The sequence below is a fragment of the Lissotriton helveticus genome, chromosome 1_2 (genome assembly GCF_964261635.1).
Source record: "Lissotriton helveticus chromosome 1_2, aLisHel1.1, whole genome shotgun sequence".
Classification (NCBI taxonomy): domain Eukaryota; kingdom Metazoa; phylum Chordata; class Amphibia; order Caudata; family Salamandridae; genus Lissotriton; species Lissotriton helveticus.
The window spans coordinates 59648529-59675572 of NC_136058.1; the positions used below are offsets into that span (position 1 = coordinate 59648529).

The following is a 27044-nucleotide window of genomic DNA, read 5'->3' on the forward strand; positions in this document are numbered from 1 at the left end:
AAGTAGGATACCATTTTTACCAGAATAAGTCTCGAAACACTGAATAGTGTAGCATTCATTATTATCTATTGAATTTCTCTCGATTTGTGGTTTACAAATGTAAGCCAGTGGAGACCTGAGAGCCCACTTAAAAATGTCAGCAGCCCGGACCCCTGTCACTGGGGGACTGTGCCACAGAGATGGAAAGCAGTTAGGGAGCGAGCTCTGACCACTTAAAGACCGAGACCTGCCACAAGGGTCATGCCCACCAGCGAATATACATACATATGAGTACTCTATAACTGTGATATGGAACAACAACCTATTCTCTCACTTTGCTTATGGAGAGACAGCCTTCGATACTTACCCACAGGGGCCTCTTAATTTGCACCTGTCTACAGCCTATATCCCTCCAAAAAAGACTCAATCCAACAAGGTATCAAGCTTTTTTATCCCCAGCGGAAGCAGGAGACTCTCACCCCACTGACGCCTCTAGTTAGAATACGGCTCTGACTAAAGAAGACATATTTTCTTCCTTCCAGGATTTCAAGAAGGAGCTGAGGGAAGAGCTCAAGGCGGACCTTGCCACATCCTTCAAAGCTCTCAAGTCTGATAGTAACTCCAAGCTCCCTTTCCTACAGCAAGATGTTGACTCGGTGGGCACCCAAACCTTGGACCTCAATACCAAGTTCTAGAGAATGGAACAATGTGTTGGCCAGATGGAGGACTCCTACGAACAACTTCGGATGATTCAACTGCACACTGCCTTTTTGAAATGTGAAGATCTGGAAAATCGTTCGTGATGAGACAATATCAGGATCTGGAATCGGGAGGAGGGTCTGGATCTAGAGGCCTTTGTGGTGGGCAGGTTTTCCGAGCTCCTGGGTGTCTGCTGTACCGAAGTTAGACTATAATAGTTTCACAGAATTGGTTCAGTGGGTCCTGGAGGGGGTGGAAATGCCCCCAAGATGTCCTGGTGAAAGACTTGATTATGCAGGTTGCTTGGAAAGCAGACACGGTCTCGCGCTAGGGGGGGCGACATACTCACTATTTCAGGACATAGCCGCTGAACAAGACTCATCACTTCGTAGATACGAATGAAGCCACAGCCTTATTGGGGGTGTCTGCTCCTAAATACCCAGGGCCTGATGTTGGTCTGGGGGAAGTTTCTGGGTGTTCAGCGAGCGGTGTAGACAAGAGACAGTGGCGCTAGTAGTACTGTATGAAGCATCAAGGGAAACAATGGACCTATAGACGAGTGACAGAGGTCCACTCTTCAGCCAGAGAATTATGTGAGAACAGGCCACCCCGGATGATTATCGCTCTTCTTGTTTACCTAAATCAGTCGCAAGGTGTGACTGAGAATGATGTAGCTGCCACTTGCCTGCTGCAGGACCGGTCTGAAATCTGGGGACAGAACTCTGGACTATAAGATGGTAGGTGCTCCTGCACATAGCCAAAATGGCTGCCTGTCACCAGTCTGCCTTGAACTTGATATGCATCCTTTAGAATGCTTTAGCAATTTATGACCTAAACATCTGATCCACACCTTTGAGAACAGTCAGCAGGATTTCGCTCTTCCAAGCACTGAAAGATACCACTATACACAATTAAAACACTGGGCAATCCAACCAGAGATTAGATTAGCTGCCACTAGGAGCTCTCACCAATAGAAAAGTTTATTCGGGCGGGTGGGCCACAGGTATGTTTCATTCCTATATGCGCTATTGATTACTACCACTCCCACAACTAGGCCTTGTCATATAGCTTTTTGGAAACGCATTCTCAGGGAGACAGTCACTGAAGGGCAATAGCGTAAGCTATTGAGAGAAACCCCTAGATTCAACCACTCTATGGGTATGAGAGAGGTGGAATACAAAGTGCTTTTCAATTGTTATCTGTACCCCACCAAATTTAAAAAAATCTACTGAACCACGACTGTGTTGAAGTGGCGGCAGGCTACTCTGAGATTTAACATATTTGGTGGAATTGCCCTGGTATCCTGCTCTTCTGGTCCAAAATAGTGTCTCCGATTAAGGATATCCTTGGGTATTCAATTCCGACTACTCTTGGATACTTGTGGGGCTACACTGTGAGACCCTCTGGTACCAGACCTCTGGAGACAGTTTGATCCTGTAGTTGTGCCTTGGAGCAGTCAATACAGCATCAGCTGCATCATGGAAGAAGACCAATGTTCCTTTGATGACCCAGCTTTAGCAGGCCATAACCATGGAGCGGATGGCCGATATACTTCTCGACAGTTACAAAAGCTTTGAATATATTTGGGACCTTGTGGTGCGGTTCCTCTCGACTGGCATTCCGCTGTTTTCGTGTCCCACCTGTGTTCAGGCGCTCCTCCTATTTCAAATCTATAGTCCGAAAACGGTATTGACCACCATTTGTAAATGCCGAATTCAACTCCATTGGCCCTCCCAATCTCAGTGGGTTCTGTCCCATCAACGTTACACATTGCTTCAGCATATTCACTTATGTTAGTTAGTTATTGGTTAATTTGGGCCAGGGGGGATTAAGTTGAGCAGTAAAACTATGAAATGCTATTGCAGAATTGACGGTATTAGTTCACCAAGGTTACTTGTTTGTAACTAGGAGACCACTGTCTTGTTAAAACTTTGTGGTACACTAGCAATCTCGATGTATAATTATGGCCTCCGATTGCATTACTGTCAGTGTACTGATATATGCTAAGTAAAACTCAATAAAGAAATTTGGGGGGGAGGTGAGGGGTGGGCAATTTGTCAGAAGATGTAAACTGCTATTTGACCTATCTTTAAAGTGCAGCAAAAGTGACCAGATAAATACAGAATTTAAAGGCATCTTTATTGATTGGACTTTTACGACCTACCAAAAGTCGGGTTGCACCACAATTTGGGAAATAATGCTCTAATATAAAGGGGTGTTCGAATGTATTTGAATTTCAAAAGATTCCTATGCTGGAAAAAGAGATTTTCAGGTAATTAACTATTGTAATTAGGACTATGATGACAACAGTATTTAGTACAAAGTCTTCTATCTTCCAAGCTAATCTTTTAACTTCTGTAGACTCCCATTGAATGACTATTGGAAGCTAGGAATCGTGGCTTAAGCAATTCCTATGATTTGAACCTCAAACAAAACTACAGAAGAAAGTATACATCAAACAGATACACAAAATATATGATGTTTGTTTACTTCACAAACAAAATTGGTATGCACAAATTGAAATTTTAATGGGCACGGTTTAGCGTCTCAAAAAATGGGTTTTGTTTCTAAAAGACAGATATTGTAGACGCTAGCATATCACTTTGTTTTTTGCCTCTAATTGATGCTTTCTTTGTATGAGTAGGGCATCAATTAAGGGCCAACAATTGTCAATATCACTGTTTGCTATACTTGCAGTGCACTAACAAATCAAGTTTGGGATACCACATTAATTTTTAGCCTCCAATTTCAGATCTCTTCAAATTTACAGATCATTGTAAATTTTTCCTTTTGCTTTTTAATTTATGGATACTTTATTAATCTGCTATTATCACATTTTCTGAACAGTTGTAAACCCCCTGAGTAGATGATGTGGACCCCACGTTAGTACGGCTGCTCCAGACAGTTTGCCCTCATAGTCGTCTCTATATTAGTGGCCACTGGCTGCTGCGGATCTGCACGCAGCGGGCCTGGTAGTGGTTGGGCCATTCATGTTCCAGTCTAATTTTTAGGTCTAGCTTCAGCGCTCATGCTCTGTCTGCAAGACCTGTTGTGGTCAATAGACTGCATGTAATCCCGCCTGCTGCTTACAGTAGGCTGACTCAGGCATCAGTCTTCTTTGCTGGCTCCTTGTTGGTTGGTGCTCCCGATAAATCACTTCCGTTGTATCGCAGGGAGCACCGACCAACTACAGTTTTGTTACGCAGCAAGTTATCATTTGTAATGTTTACAGACTATTTCTTTTATTATGTATTGTGCCATCACCGCGGCTACCACTTCGCCCAATTTCGTGTTTTTTTTTTTTAGTTATTGCCATGGCGCCAGCTCCACGTGCCAGCATACACATAACTGAAATATGCACGGGCGCCACGCTTTATATGTTAGAACAGTGCTTGCTTTTTTATTGTCTACTGCTTGTTTCAATTGCCGCCCGTGAGAGATGGCTTTATCTCTAGACTTCCTACAGAAGTTCCCACCTTCCCATCATACACAGACTGTCACGCAATACACGGCAACGACATTCTGACACTCACACGAGGCGAGTATAATTTTACCCCAGGACTTGGTGCGCTCCTGGAGTCCCGTCATACAGGCCAAGGCTTGTGCGCTACACAGCGAAGCCGTCTTCACACACTCCCTAATTTGCTCATTGCCCCTACCATGAAACTACCGAATCTGAGCTGTGATCCTGCAGGAACTTGAAGATGTCCTTCTTGGGCAGGTCGTCATTCTTCGGCTGCTCCTTGCTCCACTCCCGCTGCGGTTCAGTGGCTGCCACCTTGCTTCGCTATCATTCATAGAGGACGAACAGTAAGAGTGAAATAAATAGAAGTCCTCCCTGGATTCTTTAGGAGTAAGGAGGTGGACTCTTGGTTGGGTGCTATATATATATATATATATATATATATATATATATATATATATATATATATATATATATATATATATATATATATATATATATATTTAGTTGTACTAAACCTACGCACAAGGATTAAATACTGCTATAATATTTTACTTGCACTACAATATTTAAGTAATTACATACTATTATATAAGCATTCATCTACTAAATATCAACTTTTTGTTATTAAATTGCATTTTATCAGGTTATGTGAAATAGTCAATGTCAAGCCATAGCATATTACACGACTTGGACTTTTTTAAAACCGGTATCCTAGGGATTACGCATTATTATTGTTTAATTGAACATAGAATATCCCACTTCATAATAGCTAATCTTTGAGGAGAAATCAGCAGTTGTCTTTACTCTGAGCTCAGTGACATTTTATGGCAGCCTCAGCTTCAAACTTTTGACACACACGATTACTTTTCAAGTGTTGCAGTTTCTGAAGAACGGTCATGTATAACTGTTTTAGTTATTTGGTGAGAGACAATACCTCCTTCGCTGTATATATATACCAAGCATTTGCAATGCAATAGGTCTGGCATTTGCAAGAGTTTAAGATAGTGGCATTGTAAATGACAATGCCTTTTTTAATCTGTTTTGGTAATTACCACATAAATAAAAGGCATTGTCATTTACAATGACAATAGCTGAAACTGTTGTAAATGCGAGACCTATTTCATACCAAAGAAGCTGCTGCCATTGTCCCGGGCTGTTTGGAAAGTGAAATTGTGCATGACTCGCTGAATGTTGCAGGAAAGCATGTCGTGCCTGCAGTAGGAGAAACTCATAAAAGAAAATAGTGCTTTCAGACTAAACAAGCATTAGCAATGCAATAGGTCTCGCATTTTCAAAACTTTGACCTATTGGTATTGTAAATGACAATTCCTTTTTTATTGCAGGTTTTTTAAACACTTAAAAAGGCATTGTCATTTACAATGCCTATTGCTCAAAATCTGAGAAATGCGAGACCTATTGCAGTGCAAATGCTTTTTTAAAATCTGTTTTTGCTGGGCAGAAAGGATTATGGCTTGGTGGTCTAGACATTTCATGATTCTGAAAGAAATGTCTTCGTTGTGCGTAGCTTGTACTTCACATCAGGTCTAATGTTTAGAGATGCAGAGGATTTGTGTACAGCAATCTAGTAATAGAAGTCCTGTTTGCTTTTTCTTTCACAGCCTGTGCGACGGCAGTCACTTACTCCACCACCTCCCAATACGATTACATGGGAAGAGTACATCGCTGCTGAAAATGGAAAGTATGTGTCACATTAGTGATCTTTGTTTTTCAGACACGCACTATGAAAAATTCAACAGTTCATAAAGCATGACATTGTTTACCATAAATGTATAAATATATTCCTATTTAAATTAAATGAGTCAGACTATGAATGGTGTCCAGAACACTCATGTTGTAAATCCATTTGTTTAATTCGAATAGACTAAATCCAAGTGATGTATGCATAAAGGTTGAAATATTCTTATGTATGATAAAAATGCAGGTAATGTAAACAATGGTTAGCAAGCATGCAAAATGGAAAAATGGTTCAGATAGATTTTTTATTTCATTGCTACTGTAAAGTGTTGAGGCATCTGCTTCCAATGTCACCTGCTTCCAATGTCACCTTCTTGCCTTCAAAATGTAAAGCTTCTAACTTTCAATTATTTCTATGTGCCCCATTCACATTGCTCCTGCATAACACAAAAGTAGTTTGGAGGAGCTATTCTGGAATCTGTACAGTAGGAGGAATGGAACCTGAAGTATACCAACAGAGTTTGAACAATGGGGATGGAAAGCACGGTGCAAGAGATTTCTTCTTTATCCACTTTTGGGTAGAAGTAATTTCTATATCTATTTCTTTTCTTTTCCTGAGGCTAGCCAGTAGCCTATTTGCTACTGTAGTCTTTTTTCTTTGACTGTGTTGATCTTATTGGTATGTCCAATAACATTTGATCTGACACTAACCATTACACATTTCTCCATCTGAGATTCCTGCTCCCAGTACAACTGGAACTTTCTCTTAATTGATATTTAGAGCTTATTGTGTCATGTAAACATTGTTTAGACTTTATTTTAAGTTCTCAACAAACATACAGTGTTATTCATTCAGCGATACAGTGGTTTGGTTGTACATAGAATAATAATAGGCAGATCGTGGGGTAATAAACAATGGTCTGGTTTCCAGGTATCTCTATTGTGGTAGGGCATACCATGACAAGGCACATTATCAACATTATATTCACAACTCCAGCTCACATACAACTATGAGGTTTGGACTAGACCTTAAATACTGTTAACATTTGATGTAGGGACACCAGGGACATGCGAGGCCGGGTACACTACATAGGGTAAGCTTCTCCCCATGAGAGAGATCTCACCCGGGTGTGTCACTTGGGTTCAGACCACTTCCTGTCCCTACCCCACCCTCCCTTTCAGCTTGCTCTTCTGCTTCAATTCCATACAAGTAAGCTTGGTAAGGCCCCCAAATATCCCTCAGGCGGCTGCAAATTGGGAGTAGTTCACAGTAGGTGTCTGATTGTGTACTGCAGTACGTCATGTCATTGTGCCATTCTTTAATCGTTGCTAATGTGCCGTGGGCCCAGCACATTGCCACCCTACTCCTTACAAGCAGCAAGCCTTTCACCACAAGCCATCGGTTCTCTCCCCCGCACGTCCTTCTCATACCCCAGCAGTGCCAGTAAAGGTTCCTGATGCAGCGATTCAGTTGTAATAGCCCCTAGTTCTCAAAATGCATCCTGCCAGAGTATCTGAATCCCCAAATATTGCCACGCCAGATGTATGAATCTGGACTTCCTCACAATACGCACAGCTTGCACAATTGCGCAGTCCATATCGGGTAAGTCTGACCGATGTGTAGTATGCCCTATTGATGTATTTAAAGTTTATAAGTCTATGTCGACATTTTAATGAAAGTCTTTGTGACTGAGTAGCAGTATTGCCACTGTTTATCCGTGATGTTACCCAAATCCCTCTGCCATTCCAACTTTACTTTTGTGAGCCTGGGCCTACGTGCCTCTTGTGTGTCTGCATAGATCCTTGCAACTATGTGAAGAGAGGTGGCTGTTTGCAAAAGAGTATCGTGCTAATAACTCTGTGGGTTCTAGGATATCATGTCCCAGAAGTGCTGGCAATGCGTGCCTGGCTCTATGGTAGTGGAATTGCATAAACGCAGTGAGTCTGGGGCTTCGATCGTAAACTTGATCCCAACTTCTCATTGCTTCCTCACTGAAGAAATCCCCCATGGGGTGAATATCTAAAGCACTAAACACCTGTGCCGCTTCCCTCTTTTGACCTATTGGGAACCATAGACACCAGGACAGCAGTATATAGGACGGGCACAACTACAAGCCTGCCTGACGGTCCAGAAGATTCTGCCAAGCGCAGATTGTAACATTCACGGAGTCAAAGACCTAGTGGTGACGCACCTGTCTCTCAAAGAGTGCTTGTGGCAAGGTAATTCGGGCAGCTGCATCACGTTTCAACCTTAAGTGTGGAAGGTCCTGTGGGTTGTGTACCCAATAGTGCACAAAACTACATTGATCTGCTCTATAGTAGGTGTCAAGATCAGGAACCTTCAGTCCTCCGGAATCATAGGGCAAGGTCAGAGTGTCACTGCGCACATGCAGCTGCTTTTTCTTAGCCCAAGCCAACCGGATCATAAGTGTCTTCGGAGTGTTAACAACTAAGCGGGGAAGCAGGAGAAAGAGATTTGTGAACAAGAATAGAAAGTGGGGGAGTACCACCATTTTCATGATGGTGACCCGTCCAGTGAGTGAAAGTGGCAATTTAATCCAGCATTCTATTGCTTCGGTTAGCTTGTGCACTGCATTACAGTAGTTGTCTAGAATCACTACCTCTGGGTCTATTTGTACTTGTATCCCCAAGTAGCAAACTGAGTCTGTCGTCCACTGCAATAGATATTCAGATTGTACATGCGTCGTGGCCAGGGTAAGTGGGAAGGAAAGGGATTTGTCCCAGTTTATTCAGAGCCCAGAATTCCCCCTGAACAGGATCACCTCATGCAGCACTGGAGTCGGTTTGTATTCTGGGTCGCGGACATACAGTAGTGCGTCGTTCACTTACGCAGAGGTAATTAAATTGTAATGAGGGAACAGGCCCCTGTATGCGTGATACTCCTGTAGCGCACAGCCCAAGGCCTCCGCTGCTAAGGCATATAGCAGTGGTGACAATGCACCCCTGACTGGTACCCTTGGTAATATCAATAGGGGCAGTTATGTTATTGTTAGCAGTTTGTAAAAGCGAACAGCTGCCCCAGCAAAGAGGCGTCCCGGCGCTGAAGATCAACAGGTGCAGAGCCGATAGAGGAGAAAGAAACTGGGACAGGCAAACCTAAGGAAGGGGAAACAGATGGGTCTTAACGGCCTTCCGGAAGGCAGACAAGTTCTCCACAGAGCGAATGTTCATTGGCAAGGAGTTCCAAAGCTTAGCTCCCAGCACCCGGAAGGAGCGACCGCCAATGCGACAAAATTTCGTACAAGGTACGATCACTAGGTGTTGACCTAATGAGCGCAAACTACGTTGGGGCACATATGGCGTCAGAAGCGGGCACAGGAGATCTGGGCACATGGATTTAATAATCTTGAATGCCAGACTAAGAGTTTTAAACTGAATGCGACATTCAATAGGAAGCCAGTGCAGCTTTCTGATCGTGGCTCTGGCGGAGCATCTACGGGGAAGACCCACCAGAGTTCTTGCTGCCGAGTTCTGAACTCTCTGTAGCCGTGCTATCTCAGCTTTATTTGCGCCTAGAAATAGTACGCTGGCATAGTCCAGGCGAGAAAGGATCGTGGCCTGTACAATAAGCTGCCGGACTTTGGAGTCAAAAAACTTCAGTATAGGATTGAGACTCCTCAGCAGGCCCACACAGGTAGCTGCCACTCTTTTGGTGTGGGTCTGGAAGCTGAGCGAGGAGTCCATCCAGACTCCCAAGTTTTTAACTAATGATTTGGGTGGTGGGATGGTGCCCAAAGAAGATGGCCACCAGTGCTCATTCCAGTAGGTGGTATTCTTCCCGACAAGCAACACCTCCGTCTTGCCTGCATTAAGCTGCAGGCAGTTGCCCGTCATCCACTGGGCTACTGCAGCTAGCCCGTCCCTGAATCTTGAGGCCGATGTAGATGGCCCTTCGGTAAGAGTGATGACCAGCTGAGTATCATCTGCATATAATACCAGCGTAAGGTCCCACTCTTTAGCCACTACCGCAAGTGGCTGCACATAGAGATTGAAAAGGGATGGGCTGAGTGCAGAGCACTGAGGGACTCCCTGGCCGATGGGATGGGACTGACAAAGATACGGGGATGCTGACACCCGGAAGGATCTGTCCTTTAAGAATGAACGAAACCATTCCAGGGCAAGACCAGTAATCCCCACTGTCTCCAGACGATATAACAAGATGTCATGTGATACCGTATCAAAGGCCGCGCTGAGATCTAACAGAATCAGCGCAGCACTCTGACCGGCATCAAGAATCGTCCGGAGATGTTTGGTCGTGGACAGTAGGGCAGACTCAGTACTATGGCCAGGCCTGAACCCGTTTTGTGATGGGTCCAGAATGTTGTTTTGGTGCATATATTGGGACAGCACATTGTTAACGTGGGCCTCCGCGAGCTTAGACACCCATGGTAGCAGAGAAATTGGCCTGAAGTTTTCTGGTTTGGAAGGATCCAAGGTAGGCTTCTTAATGATAGGGGAAACCCATGCCTGTTTCCAGGCAGTAGGGACACTAGCCATAGAGAAGGATAGATTCAGTATAGAGTCAGAGGTTGCTGGAAGAGCGCCAGAGACTCAATGAATTGTGCCGGTCTCATGGGATCTGCCGGGGAGCCAGACTTGACTTTCCTGCAGAGTTTAGTCAGGTCATCATACGTAATTTCTGGTATGACCGTCAAGGCGATGCCACCCGTGTTGGTATTAGTGGGATTTTGTAGATCCAAAGAGTGCTGCGGGAATGACATGTATATTTTTTGCACATTTTCTACAAAGAACGTAGCAAGGTCCTCGCACTGCTGCGCAGAGGTAATGCTGGAGACAGGGGTTCTACTACTCTGAAGTTCTTGCACCAGTTTAAAAATACATTTGGTAGGGTTAGAACTAGAGTTAATTTCTTCCGCGTAGAAAGAGGCACGCATGGAGCAAATTGCTTTGTGGTAAAGTTTTTGCTTAGCCAGGTACAGTACTTTATCCCCATCTTTATAGTCTCTTCTCCAGGTTCGCTCTGCTTTTTTACAATCTTTCCTCATGGATCTCAGGGTGTCATTAAACCAAGGGTTAGAGGGGGATCTGCGCCCCTTGGTCCATTTGGCTGGGATGAGGACATCTAGGATTACTTGTGTGGATTTCCCCTGAGGCGGAAGCCGGGGGGCTGCTAACTTGGAGGGCACTTTACTCTATCGCGCTCTTTTTAAAAAACAAATTTAAAATTCTTCAGAGCATTTTGCACATGCTCGTTTTTAACTGTGTTTTAAAGTGTTTGTAATTCGTGCCTTGCATTACTTGTTATTTTGCACTTTGAAGACACTGCTCCTACCTTGCACTCACTCCCCGCACAGCCGATTAGGCGCTGGTGCGAGCGTGAGGTGGACGCCATTTTGGGTGAGGCAGGGGCAGCGCTCTAGTTGCGGCTGCCTCCCGCCCTCCCTCACTACTTGAGCTGCCAAAAACTTGAGCCACACAGATTACTTGTGTTGATTTCCCCTGAGGCGGAAGCCGGGGGCTGCTAACTTGGAGGGCACTTTACTCTATCGCGCTCTTTTTAAAAAACAAATTTTAAATTCTTCAGAGCATTTTGCACACGCTCGTTTTTAACTGTGTTTTAAAGTGTTTGCAATTCGTGCCTTGCATTACTTGTTATTTTGCACTTTGAAGACACTGCTCCTACCTTGCTCTCACTCCCCGCACAGCCGATTAGGCGCTGGTGCGAGTGTGGGGTGGACGCCATATTGGGTGAGGCAGGGGCAGCGCTCTAGTTGCGGCTGCCTCCCGCCCTCCTTTCCTCCTCCTTAAAATGAACACCAATCCCCTGCGCCCGTCATCGCCAAGACATCGCCTCTCGCCTGTCCCCCTGGCCAATGTCCACGGGAAGTCCGACAATATGATAAGGAGACTCTACTTGCACTGAACCCTGGTCAGACCTGTGGTGAGCTACCGGGTTATCTAGGACAGACATGCTTACAATGTAAGTCCTGTGATTTTGCCACACCTAGGCCCTGTCTGCCTGGACACATGCTGGGTTTGTCTAACCAAGCTCCTCCTACTGTCCTCCAACTGAATGTTAGGTCCCTCGCTAAACATTATCTAGAGGTACACACACTCATCCTAGATGAATCACCTGATGTTCTTTTCTTGTGTGAAACGTGGCTTCGTGATGACATGGCTAGTCTACCGAATCTTACGCTGCCAGACGGCTATCTGATCAGGACTATAAACGAGGATGCTAGGGGTGGCGGCATAGCAGTTATCTATAAAGATCAATTTGCTTGCACCTTTATCAAGGAAGATATTTGGGGTTGTGCAGGCGCCCGATTTAAGATTGTCATAGGCCCACATTTTGCACTGTCAGGGCTTTAAATTTATCGACCCCCTGGACCTGCTTCTAAGTTTATTGAATCTCTTCTTGAGGCGGCCAGTTCCTTGGTTGTGGGCTCGGCCAACTTCACGATTCTAAGAGATTTAAATCTCCATTTTGACCAGACTCATGACCCTATTATCAAAAATCTCCTGGCGGATCTAGCGGATCTAGCGGCCTTACAATTAGATTCCTTAATCCAGACTGCTACGCATTCGGCGGGGCATGTACTAGATCCTTTGTTTACCAACATCCCGGAGGTTAGGACAGATACGCCCAAACCCATGGGATGGACAGATCACTATCTTATCAAAGCCACCATGAAGGTCATGGAACCATTCAATAAGGATGGGCCGATCCGGGTCTTCAAGAGGCCTTGGCATAAACCTAAACCTAAGGACGTCTACACTACCTTAGGAATGTTTCCTTGTGGGGACAATACGGACCCCGACACTGCATACACCACCTTCCATGATTATAAGGGGACTAGATGTCCTCATCCCAACCAAATGGCAGTGACTGTACATTTGATCCGGATATGGGGGGTCGGCTGCGTGTAGACCACATTGACAAGCTGCAGGAATATATCCCCCACCCTATCAGTTTCAACACCTCTCACGTGAAGCTCCATTCTACAGAGTTGTAGGGAGCTTGCTATGTATATGATGTTGCCACTAGGTGGTAATACCGTGCACACAGTCTAGGGGTTCTCCAAAAGTGTACAGGGCTCAATGTTGAAACTCTCTATTATTGGTAGTGTGGGCGAGCAGCCTTAGGCCTAACACAGAGGAGTGTAAGACATTTATTGAACAACAGTGATAAGTAATGGACACACGACTCAAGAAGGAGATCCAGACCAATTTTAATAAATATTACTTTGTTTGTATCTTATGTTAAGACCAAAATCTTTGTAATAAGATAACTTTTTAATTAAAAATACTTTTCACTTTATAAAATCGACACTCAAAAACTTTTCAACACAGTCCAATGTTATCCTATGTGGAAAACAATATTGTTGTTAAACAGGTAGGTACTGCACTTACATTACCCCAGTCTTTGGAGCCAAAAGTCAGCAAGGGCCAGGGGGTCAGGTGAGTGCCAAAACTGCACCACCAGCAGCACAGGGATGGCCAGGTGCAGAGATAAAAAATCTGAGTTCGGCCCAATGCTTTCCAATGGAGAATGGGGGTGCCTGGAGCCACACTGCTTGCAGGTAAGTAGATCGGTTGCAGTGGCCAAGCTTTGGGGGTTAGGTTAAGCACTGGGGGCACAAAGCAGCACCAAACATACACCACCAGTGTTACAGGGGCGGCCAGGTGCAGGGTGTAATTTCGACATCGGGCACCCAGTGCTTTCCAATGGGTATTCATCTTTCAGCAAAGAGGCTGCAGGCGTGGTACCAGAGTTTGCAGAAGGAAGGCCAATGACCGCAGAGGTAAGTTGAGATGTAGGGGGTCGTAGGGGCATCATCGGTTAAGCTGACCAAGGTGCAAGGACTTCGGGTGCAGGGGTTTCTTTCCACGTCAAAGTCGTCTTACCAGAGCCGGTCATTGTCGGGGAATTCACGCAGCAGGCGCAGTTGTGGAGGCCAGGAGTGGTCCGCCAACGCTGGATACCAGGTCAGGTTCGCTGGAGACACAGGTGAGCTACTAAGACTCGTGCAGTGGGCGCCGGGTGCAGAGTGGGCAGGAGACACTGATCCGCCGGGATCCAGGACCCTTGAGTAGGTTTCTTCTGGACAGGTCTGCTGTCGATGGGAGATTGGAGTCTTTTTCGAGGGTAGCAGTCCTTCCTGGGTTTGAGGTCGCTGGCTGCAAGACAGGTTGCAGGTTCGCAGTAGCTGGAGACTGGCCGGTACAGGTGGGGCCAAGGCAGTCATCGTTTTCAGTCTTCTCTGCAGGCCCGTCTTCTTTCTTCTTAGGTCATCGCAGATCTAGTTTCTAGGTATGGGGGAGCCTTCTAAATATTATATTTAGGGGGCGTTTTAGAGGAGTAGTAGGTAGGGCCAATGGGCTCCTTACTTAGGGTGACGGCACCCACTATTGTGCCACCCTCCTGTGGGAGGGTAAATAGACCTAGACCTAGACCTAGACCTGATTAGAGGAGCCCCTTCCCTTCCCCTCCCCTCCCATCTTCAAGATGGAGGGGACTGAAATGTGTGCTTAACTTGGCTTCCTCCACCAGGGGGATGGAGTTTGCAAAGGTGGGCACACCTATCCTTTCTAAGTTTTCCCGCCCAAAGTGGGCGTGTAAACTGGGGCTGCCATCTGCTGCTAGCGGCAGAGCCTGGGGATTGCATGACGAAGGCGGCAGGCCTTGGAAGCTTCTCCTCAGGCTCCAGCGCATTCTAGGGGAGTAGGTGTAATACCTCTGCCCTGGATGTGCATCGTTTCTTGTCCCAGAGAGTAGAGGCTTTCCACTCAGGGGTCCAGAAATGTGTGTGTGTGGCAGGCTCCGTAAAGCCGGTCCGTGCCCACACCAGGATCGGTAGGTTTTCAGCAGGCACCTCTGAGGTGTCTTTTGAGTACATGTTGTAATAAATCCACTCTGATACCAGTGTGAGATTTATTAGAAGGAGCTGTTTGGTATCAAACACTCCTGGTTCAGTGAAGCCATCATTGTGCTGTGAAACTTGAGTTGTCAAGTTCCCAGCCCATGTACTTTCTATGACATCCATGGCACTTGCAGTGTTAGGGAATTGACCCTAATACTGTAGGTGAAGATCTGCTCATGCAGATATGCTCACACCTGGGATATAGTGCACCCTGTCTTAGGGCTGGTAAGTCCTGCTAGAGGGGGGGACTTAACTATATCTTAGGCAGTGATTGCTGGCATGGCACACAGGCAGTGTGCCATGTCGACCTGGTAATTTTTTCAGCTCACAGGGGCATGTCAGCTGCAAGGGCTGTGGCATGGTCCTAGTGAGGGGGTCCCAGGGGATCCTCTTCAGCCCCCAGGCCCTAGGTACCTAGGGTACCACTTACTAGGAACTCATAGGGGGGCAGACATGCCAATTGTGGATATGTTTAGAGGGAAAGAACACTGATACTGGAAAACTGGACAGGAGAGTCCCAGTACTCTACAGTGAAAGTGGCATAAAAAGTGGTGGGTACTTCAACAGAACCCTCATTTCTCGCAGAAGTCGAAAGACTTTAAGGCAACAAGTAAGACCACTATGGCGTGTACGCCTGGGTCCAGTCTCTGAAACACTCCAAAAAGTCTCCTGAAGTTATACGCTAAGGTGCGGCCCGAAATGAAACCAGTTTGTTCAGAGCCCACTATCTCCGGGAGCAGAGGAGCCAGCCGATTAGTAAGAATCTTTGTGTAAAATGGTGTATCTACATTTAAAAGTGACAGTGGCCTCTTAGGCATGCATCTGTTTGCCGGTTTCCCACGTTTCAGGAGAGTAACCAGCAGCGCCTCCTGGAAAGTAGGTGGCATATGCCTATCTGTAACCATTTCCTCATACAAAGGGACCAAACGTGGGATCAGTAAATCTTGGTAGGCCTTGCTGTGGTAAATAAATAATTTACACTATCATAATTTCTATAGGTATTAAAAAAAAGGCGTCAATATTTATCAAGGACCCCCTGAGTGCATGGAAATAGAGTTCCTAGACCAGGGAAAAGCAAATAATTTGATATGTATCAATCTAGGCAACAGAGCGTAACGAGAGGTCGAAATGAACTGAGCTAAAACATTGGTTTTTTGTAAAAAAGGGGAGTACAATTTTATTCACAAATTATTAAAACACATTGAAATAATAATACACATTTACAATTTACATTAAACACATGTAACTCAATGAATTGAGAATACACAACAACACTGTTAAAAAGAAGCAAATAATTCAACGAGATGGAAGTTACATAAAATGAACACAATTTTTAAGAGAAAAATGTGGCTAAATTAATCTCTACGCGCGTTTCGGCGAACCAGCGCCTTCTTCTGGAGCAGCCACGATAGTATCTACAAAAAGGAAAATATCATATAAAGAAACATTATATACAATATTACTCTTGTTGTGTAACATAAAAACACTTCAGAACGATCCAATGTTATTGTAGTAGTCTCAGACTTTCCATTTTGTTTTGACCAAACGTTTTTATATTATAACATTACTATTAAGGATTTCATTTCCTTGCCTTGAAGGTAATCATACATGCGTAACTGTGGTAGATCATTGAACCCATAATCTTTTATCTGCACTAGTGGTCACAGAAAGAAGACAGTGTCTTATAATCATAGATTGACTATTCCCAATGTTGTAAGGTTAAAGGGTTTTTACATTGGATGGTTAATAAAGGGATTCTGATATTTGTATCTCTCTAGTTGAACCTCTAACTAGCGTGAACGATGAAGTAGAGAACACTAGAGATGGTCGCAGTTATCAGGAAGTTATTCTAGCAGGACCTAAATAATAATATGCAATGCATCTATATAATAAATAAGGTCACTTACTTTAAAAACACGAAATATATTGCTGTAATTCGATGACGCAATCTGGTCTGTACGTCCAACGAGTACCCTTTCTTTTGTTTATGTTATGTAGATATTCTAAACCATAAAGAAACAGTAAATGAACATTTGAGCCCTTATTATTATAGCCTAGTCTTATGATTTCTTCATGGCCAATACTTAATAGACTAACAAGATTGGTGTATTACCTATTTTAATTGAGGTTTGCAGATGGATATTCCATAAACATTGATGTGATTCGTTGGTCTCGAATGTTGATTTAAATTTCTATATTTCCTAAAGAAATTATAGGATCTTTCAATATATTCGATCTTTCAACCTTTGATTTTTTAATTTTAACTAAACAATTAGTAAGGATATAGTTTTTTACTTTAGAAGATGAAGGTACCTTAATTAAGGAGTAGGGGTTCATTTAGACCCGCCGCCCGGAGTTAAAAAGTAGTGGCCGCAGTAATGCGTATTTATGTGAAACTGGAAAGGTATGATCCTCCTGATGTGGGGATAGTTAATTGTGATGATTGCCTACAGAATGGATAGAAAGAAAGCTGGCATAAACATCTATACTATATAGTCACAGGGTAGCAATTTCTTAACTAAAACTTTTAAGGAGAGGAAGGACTGATGGTTACCTTTTTGGTTGCGCTCAGAGGCGGTTGATTCAGATGATTTTAAAATAACTCCCTGTCTGTAAAATAGAAAAAATGGTAGGGAAGTTATGTTACTCGCTCATTATTTAAAACTTGCGAGTCAACTAAAGAGTGACTAGATTGAAGGTGCCGCATTAAGGATTTCTTCCAGGACTCACCCAATAGATATCAACAGGGCTCCAAAAATCCGGCGGCGGGACACGGGGGTTCTATGCTCCTTCCACGAACGATGGCAACTGAAAGCTCTATCAACTGCTGTTTATATACCCTACTTGATTGGATAAGTAAGTGCACCTGACCTGTGTGTGGGAATGGAGAAAGGACCACCAATTGCAGGGAAGTAGAAAGAGGACTCGATTCTCTAAAGGGATAACCAAGATGGCTTCCAAGTACACTGTCACTTGAGTAGACATAGATGATGGTGTGGAGTGATTAGACTCACCTAACTCAACAGAAGAGTAAAAACGGAGAAGGGAGCCATATTATCAAGGGGCACTAAGGTCAATTTTACCTATTGACCAAATACAAATTAGGAAACTCTATGTACATAGCGCAACAAGAATGATTCCAAATATAGCCATAGGCACGTTATGTATTGAGTAGCGATCTACCTAATAATTTGCAAAAGAAAGGGTCAAATCGTGCGGAATCTCATAAGGCTTGGAACTCTGTTTGATACCACTATACGTGTAAACTTGAAGAAACTCCAGATTTTCTATACTTTTAGTAATTATTAGATCAATGCTTCCCAGATCTAATGTTGCTTAAATCAACATAAATGACAGTGTGGAACGCAAGGAAAATTCCACCTAGTCAGGATAATGGAAGATAACACGAGGAAGTTGCATCTTAGGTGGGCACTGAACTCAATTGTTATTGTTGTAAAAATCAAACCAGGGAATTATCAGTGACACACCGCACGTGTATGCGGGAATAAATCTGGACTCGTTATAAAGCGGTATGCGCTCTATTTTATGGATGTGAAAATCAAACCATAAAGAGAATAGTGCAACTAAATAGTATATTTGACAGAACCATAGATGTCAACATGATGGAAAAAAAAGGGTCAAGTATAAATGAGGCGCAGAGTCCGTGGTGTTAGTCAATGGGCTTTATTGCATTAACTCGAGTTAAGGGAGAGCTCCTTCACCAAGCGGGCTCAGGAGTGGTCTGCTTTTCTTAAAACATGACAGCACTTTTATACATTACTTTCACAATCAAACAAGCATTGGAAATGCAATAGGTCTCGCATTAGGAAAGTTTGACTTTTTATTTATGTGTTGGTTTTGAAAATAGCTAAATTAATACCTTTGTCAGTTACAATGTCAATAGTTTTAACTTTCGCAAATGTGACACCTATAGCATTTGTAATGCAATGTGTGTTGTATTTACGTGACTTAGATGTATTGATATTACAAATAACAATGGCTTTTAATTTTGTAAATAATTATTACTTAAATAAAATTTATTGTAATTTATAATGGCAATAGCTTAAACGTTTGTAAATAACTTTTGTGAAGATTATGTTCAGTGTATTTTATTGTGACGAAAATCCAAGAACATTGCATTTGCACCTACACACACACAGAGCCACACACACACACACACACACACACATATATAGATGTGGTGGTGGTGGATCTGGGGGATATGGTGGTGGTGGTGGATGTGGTGGTGGTGGTGATGGTGGATGTGGTGGTGGTGGATGATGTGGTGGTGGATGTGGTGGTGGATGTGATGGTGGTGGGTGTGGTGGATGCGGTGGTGGTGGATGCGGTGGTGGTGGTGGATGCGGTGGTGGTGGATGCGGTGGTGGTGGATGCGGTGGTGGTGGATGCGGTGGTGGTGGATGTGGTGGTGGTGGATGTAGTGGTGGTGGATGTGGTGGTGGATGTGGTGGTGGATGCGGTGGATGTGGTGGTGGACGTGGTGGTCGGTGTGGTGGTGGATTTTGTAGGTGTGGTGGATGTGGTGGTGGATGCAGTGGTGGTGGATGTGGTGGATGTGGTGGTGGTGGATGTGGTGGATGTGGTGGTGGTGGATGTGGGGTGGTGGATGCAGTGGTGGTGGATGCAGTGGTGGTGGATGCAGTGGTGGTGGATGTGGTGGTGGATGCAGTGGTGGTGGATGTGATGGATGTGGTGGTGGTGGATGTGGTGGTGGTGGATGTGGCGGTGGTGGATGTGGCGGTGGTGGATGTCATGGTGGATGTCGAGGCGATGGCGGATGTGGTGGTGGATGTGGTGGATGCGGTGGATGTGGTGGATGTGGTGGGTGTGGATGTGGTGGTGGTGGATGTGGTGGTGGTGGATGTGGTGGTGGTTGCGGTGGTGGTGGAAGTGGTGGTGGATGTGTTGGATGTGGTGGTGGGTGTGGTGGATGTGGTGGTGGTGGATGCGGTGGTGGTGGTGGATGCGGTGGTGGTGGATGTGGTGGTGGATGTGGTGGTGGACGTGGTGGTCTGTGTGGTGGTGGATGTGGTAGGTGTGGTGGTGGATGCAGTGGTGGTGGATGCAGTGGTGGTGCATGTGGTGGTGGTGGATGTGGTGGTGGTGGATGTGGTGGTGGTGGTGGATGTGGTGGATGTGGCGGTGGATGTCATGGTGGATGTCGAGGCGATGGTGGATGTGGTAGTGGATGTGGTGGTGGATGCGGTGGATGTGGTGGATGTAATTTGCAATCCACATCCAATAAAAAAGCATCTTGAAAAGTAAGTTCCAATGCTGTGGAAGTTGTCAACAAAATACATGTTTTAGCAGTGATAATCTTAACAGTTGTGCTAATGTCATCTTTTTTATAGTGTACCTATCGCCTGGTACCAAACTGCAAAGTATACAATGTTGTCTCCGGACTGCAGACTCCTTGTCGCATCCTTCTCGCTTTGAATAAATGTAAGGTGTAAGCACATTACAAAGTGATTGCTTGAGAAAAATAGTCTTAAGGCTTTAAAATACAGAATTGACCCCATAAGCAACTTTAGAAATTGCCTAAGAGTAAATTTGCAAAGGAGGAAGCCTGTGGTGGTGGGACACGGAATAATAGTGTGTAGCTGTGCTAAGCTGTAAAGATGGTTATAATCTTTCTAACCAGCATATGTTTTGTATTGCCACATTTGTCTGTAAAGGTTCTCAACCGCAAACGCATGCCAAGGGACAGTGGAAGGGGGTGGGGGTGTAAGAGGGAAGGAAATGACAACGTTGATAGAGTTTTCTATAATTAATGTAATTTAAACCTTTTGAGTTTTGATGAAGGTTACAGCGCAAAGAATAAATAAACCAGCCAGGCGTGTTTTCTGGTGTAGCTGCAATGAAGCAACTCCACGGAGAGGGGAGAGGGGAGGGGGGGGGGGGCCGAGAGAGAACAGAAGTAGCCTACAAGGAATTTACCTTGCACTTTATTCAAATAGTTCTAGTAAATCAGCCCTTTAAAAAATGCTTAAAGCACAGCTTTAACTCTTTGTTTCTGGGAAATGCAACAGAAACGGAAGCACCACTTAAAGTAAGGCACAGCAGATCTCAAACATTTATTTCAACTAGGGGCAATGCTGGCTGCCTTCAACTTGTTACAGCTACGTTCACACAAATGCAATCAGCAGGAGGGCAGGCACGGTGATTAGAAGAGACGAGACGGCTCCCCGGAATTCCAGGTCAGACGAGCAGCTCTTTAAGGGAGTTAGAAAGATACAAGCGTTTTAAGTTCTAAACAATTAAGATTACAGCAGAAATCGCACACACATGCATAGAAGGGGAGAGCAGTGGGAGAATTAACAAGTCAAATAAGGAGACACGGCCTGCCAAGCGGATGTAAACTGAAAGCATCTCGAACAGCCCTAATGCAGCACATTCGGCTTAGCTGTTCTACAGCTAGAGAAGAGTTATGCACGGCGGGCAGGGGAGGGGGCGGAGCGGGGAGAGCGAGAGCGGCATGTGGGTGTGAAGAAGCCGGGCCTTTGAAGTGAAGCTAAGCTTCACTTCAAAGGTGTCGGAGGAATGCGGGCGGCTGTGCACGCGCTTTTAAGCTCAATGCACATGCGCATTGAGCTTAAAAGTCACGGGCACTGCAAGGAATCGCCACGATTCCTTGCAGTGTGGATAAAGAGTGGATAAGTCCCAATACTCTCGCTTGCTCGATGCGCATGCGCATCGACAGGCGAGACCTAAAAGGGAGGGAGTTCCCCCGAGCATAATTTAATTAACCGTGATACAATCATACAGACGTCATAGCAGGCTTGGTTTTGTTTAAAGGATAACTCGAATCTCATTTGTTAGACATAGACAAACATATGGTACCGGGGTGATTGGGGCGACAAGTTACAGAGTTACTAGTATCTGGGGACAGAGAACGGAGGCATTGTCACTGGTCATCTTATCTGAAAGGTAAAGAGAACGAGACATTGTGTGCTCTTTATTTCAACACAAGCGCGTTGATGTTTCACAATGGTATGTGTGTGCAGCTGGAAAGAAAAAGAATAGGCCGTGTGTAACTATATTCTTCGTGTCTGTCTCGTGTATTTGATTAGTTTTACTTTGGGGTCGTTGACCCAGCCCGAGGCTGCCCCCGCAAGCTGAGAGATTAGTGACGAGCGAGGGCTGTTCGTCCTTTGATAGCGTTTTAAGGAGAAAAAAACGAAATGGCGGGGCAACCATCTCACGGAGTCTGTTTTGTGAGAAATGGACAGGACAAAACCTGCAAGATGCATGATGGCTGGCCATCGTTTTTTTTGTAAGTGTCAGTACATTGGAAAGACAGGCAAGGGAGGGGGGTGTAACAACACCAGAGGAGGGCACACATGTTTCATTAGCCGGTTTGCCTGGTTTGTAATATGGCGGATAGGGTGCACGATGGGACACCAGAAGAAGGTTTTTAAGTCAACTTTCCACATTTGCAAAAGGCCACTATGAGTCCATCTGTGCCGGGCGTTTCCTCAGATGGTATCACCTTTAGCGCAGCTCGTATCTCCTCTGGGCTCAACGGAGCTATCAGATGTTCCCTCTGTTCTCCTGTGAGCCATTTCATCATTATATGTGCAAGTAATCCTCAGTGGAGTCTTCCTCACAGTTTGGCCACAATGTAAACCGATTAGTATAGAACCAACGGAAACGATCAGAGATTCACTCAGTGGTGTGAGTCCTTACTCATCCAGCACCTCTAAGATCGCATCATCATCTCGGGGTCGCAACAGACAAGCTAGCATAGCACCTGGGTGCTTCCACTCACCATACATCCGAGCAACTGCATATTTGCCTAAATCGCTCACTTCACTCTGCGCTACCTCATGGTATTCATCTATCTTGGTTTTGATACTGGCTAATAGGTTTCTTTCAACCGTTTCCCTACGCTGTTTTTCTAGATCTGATATCTCTTCTTCTAGTTGGGCCAGATGGCTGCAGAGTGATCACAGGACCCCAGCATGTCTGCACAGAGTAACTCCATGAATATAAACTTTAAAAGCCTCCCACACCGTAGGAAACTTAACTACAGATCTGATATTAATGCTAATGAACTGTCCTATGGCTTGTGCCAATTTGTCCTTGAACACTATGTCGAAGAGTGAATAAGGGGCAAGCACCATGTAGATGCAGCCTTCCACGGATCTTGCAGCCCAAGCTCAAGTACAACCATGAATGATCTGAATATGTGCGTGGTAGAGGTTCACATTGCTGAACACGGGGAGCGAACTCACGCGACAACAGCCAAATGTCAATGCATGCGTGAATATAGTGTACTATGGAGTAATTCATGTTCCCTGCTTCTACTAGGGACCAGTGATACCATATGTCTAGGAACTCATTGTGTCCTGCTATGTTTGCAATGACACATGCCGCTGCAGAAGGTTGCCGGAGGGGCCCGTGGAGTTGTCCGCATCCAGGCCTAAAACACAGTTGAAGCCACTGCCCCATATGTGAGGCAAGCTGCGCTACCTGGTCATTCGGGCATTAAGAGAATCATCAAATTTGGTATCGTCATAATTTAGTCCAAACACACCTACAAGCAAAACCATCAAATCCTCTTTACTGCAACGCACCACTACAAATTGCCCACTTGGATCTGTGCACACCTCCTGCAGCTTAACCCTCAAACTGCTATGAGCCCAGACAAGGACACCCCTGGCTTGTGCAGTGAAAGTTTCCACGCAGTAAAGGCCTTGCATTTTGCAGTTCGTAATATTCTGCTCCCAGGTGCCAAATGCATTCCCTGTAGTATGGCGACATTTGTTCTGTCGCTGGAGATGGATAACACCTTGCGCAGCTTCCTGCAATAGTTTAACCCCCTAATATTCCAGATGATGAACCGGATTAGCAACAGGCCAGCCGGCCCACCGCGGATCCCTACATATCATCCTCTGACATCTGATGCTTTCATAAATCCATAGGCATCTGTCCAAATGTTTAACCACTACTGTATTTGAATCTTACACATGACTGCTGTATGAAATGCATACCACACCCCACCCACTTTGTCTTCTCGCAACTGACACAGCAAACATCCCCCCCCTCCACCTGTAACCCAACCATTGATCCTACAAATTGAAAAAGGTGGTGCACAAATGGGGATTGAGGTTGCTCTGCCCAGCTACCGATGTCCCACATAGCTAACACAGGCCGTATACCAAGTATAGGGGTGCAACAAATGGTACATTACTGAATTTATTACACCTCTCTGGCCATGACCTTTAGGATCATAATACTCTGTAAGGATAGTGGGGACATCTATGCCCTCCAGTGTGGCGATGAGGTACCACGCGTTACATCTGAAATTTCCCCACCCCCATCCATCCTGTTCCCCAGCACGCTACTAGAAATCAATTATAATCATTCATATCAAACAACTTGCAGAAATCGTGAGAGAAGCAGCCATAGCCAAGGAGAACACCCCCGGCCATGGTCAGTCAATAGGGCCTTTGAACCAGAGGTCAAAGCACGCAGCAACAGGAGGCTCAAGCTTACTCCGCTGTATCTTGTTGATTACCCTGTTTTCCACACTCCGGCCTCGGGGATTGCTGTAGTGACCCCCGGGGTTCCCTGCGCCTCAAGAAATGCAATACATACGGGTCAGCAAATATGGTGGCTTTGCCATCAATCATTACCCTCACCCTATCACGTTTTAGCATGTTGTACTCAAGCTGCAGTTCCTGCAACTTTCGATTGGATGGGGCATATTGCTTCCTGTACTTGAGTAAAGTCTGGATACAGGGACCCATACCAGAGTTTCTTAAGTTAATGCACCCTACGGAGTGCAGCGTCCCGGTTCCTGTAGTTCAGCAGCCTTGCAATTATGGGATGAAGTGGGGCCCCTGGGGCCGGGTGTGGTGCAAGAGTGTGCATGTGTTCCATAACAAACATGTCAGAGAAAGTCTTACATCCCAGCAAATCGGAGAAGCTGCTCCATAAAACTTTCCATGTTGTCAATGTTGTGTTTCAAGATCTTCTGCCTTTGCTTGCAGTGCAGGGAGAAGTTTGTCCATCTGCTTTTGTGCTGCTGAGACTGAGACCGCACCACTATCGCCAAGCATGTTTGTCCAGTCTTTCAGACATGCGATCCTTTCTGAAGGTTAGGGCATCAGTCTTGCCAAAAATTTTCGTAAGACTGTGCTGCATAGCCACTAGGATTTGTTTAAAATCTGTGCCCACTTCTGCATTTGTTCTTTGCTCACATCTCCCAATGAGGTTGCCCCTCGCTCCAGATCCTTGATGCCTTCTGCAGGTCAAATAGCATCTTTAGCTGCATTTTGTCTATTCTGCCCATCTTTATGGTCAGGAGCCACTGCATCATGCGCCCGGGTGTCCTTTTCACGCATCAGCCAATCTGAGGGTTCTCCCGGCCATATGTGACAGGCAATGTATTAGTTTCAGTCATTCAGATGCCTGCTGTACACCAGCCCGCGAACCCAGAGAGGTGCCGCTAGATCAACAGATCAACATTGTGACTAGCAGCCCAGTCACAATGACTTCCCTCTTTCCGGCCTACAGCAGTCATGCTCCACAACGGAGGCTGTTTGATGGCAAATCCACAGCCTGCTAGTGGTAGGGAGCGGCTTGCAGTCAGTCACGACTAATTTTGTGCATTGTATGCACAAGAATGATATAGATTATCAAACGGCTGGCTAACCAGCGCCCATTTACGAGCTCGACAAGCTCCGCCCCATCATGTAAAACATTTCTACTCCCATAGCATCCCATTTATGTACCAGCCTCACAGATCTAGGCTTTATACAGCAAACTCTACCTGCACAAGTGTCCCCTATCTCGACTCTGTTCTTTAGGGGCTCTGATATTGCTATCATACTAATTCTTCCTTCAATTTGTTCTGATCATGAAATTTAATTCAGACTTTGTGAAAGGGCTACATTCTTCCTTACTGATTAAAATTGAAATCATAGGGCAGCGGGTTGTTGCAACCGTTACACAGCTTCCACTAGCGCCTTCTTGTTCAATGAGGTGTGACACACACTTAAAAAAAGAAAAATACTCAGTAAATTATTATTGAAGGCCACCACTTCTGAGTCAATTGATGCTGTAGTGGGGCTTCTCAAGCCCGCTGACTGATATGAGCCCCAAAATCCCCCACGCGTGACTGCTTAAACAATTCCCTACCCTTTATTCCCCTGTCATTTGCAATTTGATTAACTTCTGTATTTTGATGAGCCTTGTATCCAATTCATTCAAAAGGGATACAGAAAACCCCCAGTACAATGGAAATCTGGATGGGACATAACCGTGAAGAGTTTTACAATAGAAAGTCTCAGGTGAGCAGTGGAGACTTCTGAAACGTGGGATTTACATTTTTCCCACTAAAATGTCATTAACATTTGAAGTAGGAGACAGGTGTGTGGGACAAGAGGAGACTCTAGAGATCACAGGTGTGCTGTAAGGTGCTGAAAATATCTAAGTTAACCACAGTTCTGTCCATGCAAGCTACTGCCCAAACCCAATTATCAGTGTATCCACAGTGTTAGTGGTGAGAGGTAAATGTAAAACAGTTTGCCCTGATTTGGTGGGGTAGGGAAGGACACATCTAACACCACACAGTACTCTAGGATTTTAATATGGATTTCGCCATATCAACATAAGTGCATGTGATATTTCCCCTGAGACCCAAGATAAGGGAATGCTGTTATTCAGATTTAGAAAATAAGGACGTCCCTGGGACCCTCAATAGGGAGAAAAGGACTGACAGCTTATAACAGAGCCCACTAGTGCCAACTACTGAGACTAGACCATCGTTTCACACAATAATACAAAAGGATTATTCCACCAAATTAATTCTGATTTTAAAATATTTTCATTTAATAATTCATAAAAACACACATTTTATGCATATAAGTGCCATTACAATAGAACATTAAAAACTGTTTCAAAACACGGCAGGAATTTAAAAACACAAACTATACTTGAAAGAAACAAAATGTCGACGCAGCGTTTCGGTATGTTGTAGTAACACCTTCTTCAGGACAGTTCTCTCATTCAGATTCTATGCCACTTCTTTAAATTAGGGCTTTCTTCTTGGTTAGGTCTGATATGCTATTGAGGCAGGGCAAGACTGGTGGTATTCCAAGTCCTGATGACAAATATAATTCCAATCTTTAAAATCAGTTTCCTATGTTCTCCTCTATTATCATTATCGAGGAATCGGGTACTTGTCTTTTCTTTAGGTTTGGAAGTGTGGAACTTAATGTTGTACTATGCTCCTTCTTTTAGGTACCAAGGAGCCACCGTTATTTTATTTA

General features: G+C 44.8%; 1 protein-coding gene across 2 annotated transcripts in view; it reads left to right on the forward strand.

Annotated features, from left to right (window-relative positions):
• ANKRD13C (ankyrin repeat domain 13C) overlaps positions 1-27044 on the forward strand; it is a 394963-nt gene that overhangs the window by 233398 nt on the left and 134521 nt on the right. For both annotated transcript variants that reach the window (XM_078668732.1, XM_078668741.1), the window contains exon 10: positions 5764-5843. In XM_078668732.1, the coding sequence (XP_078524858.1) occupies positions 5764-5843 (80 nt within the window). The remainder of the gene's footprint in view (positions 1-5763; positions 5844-27044) is intronic.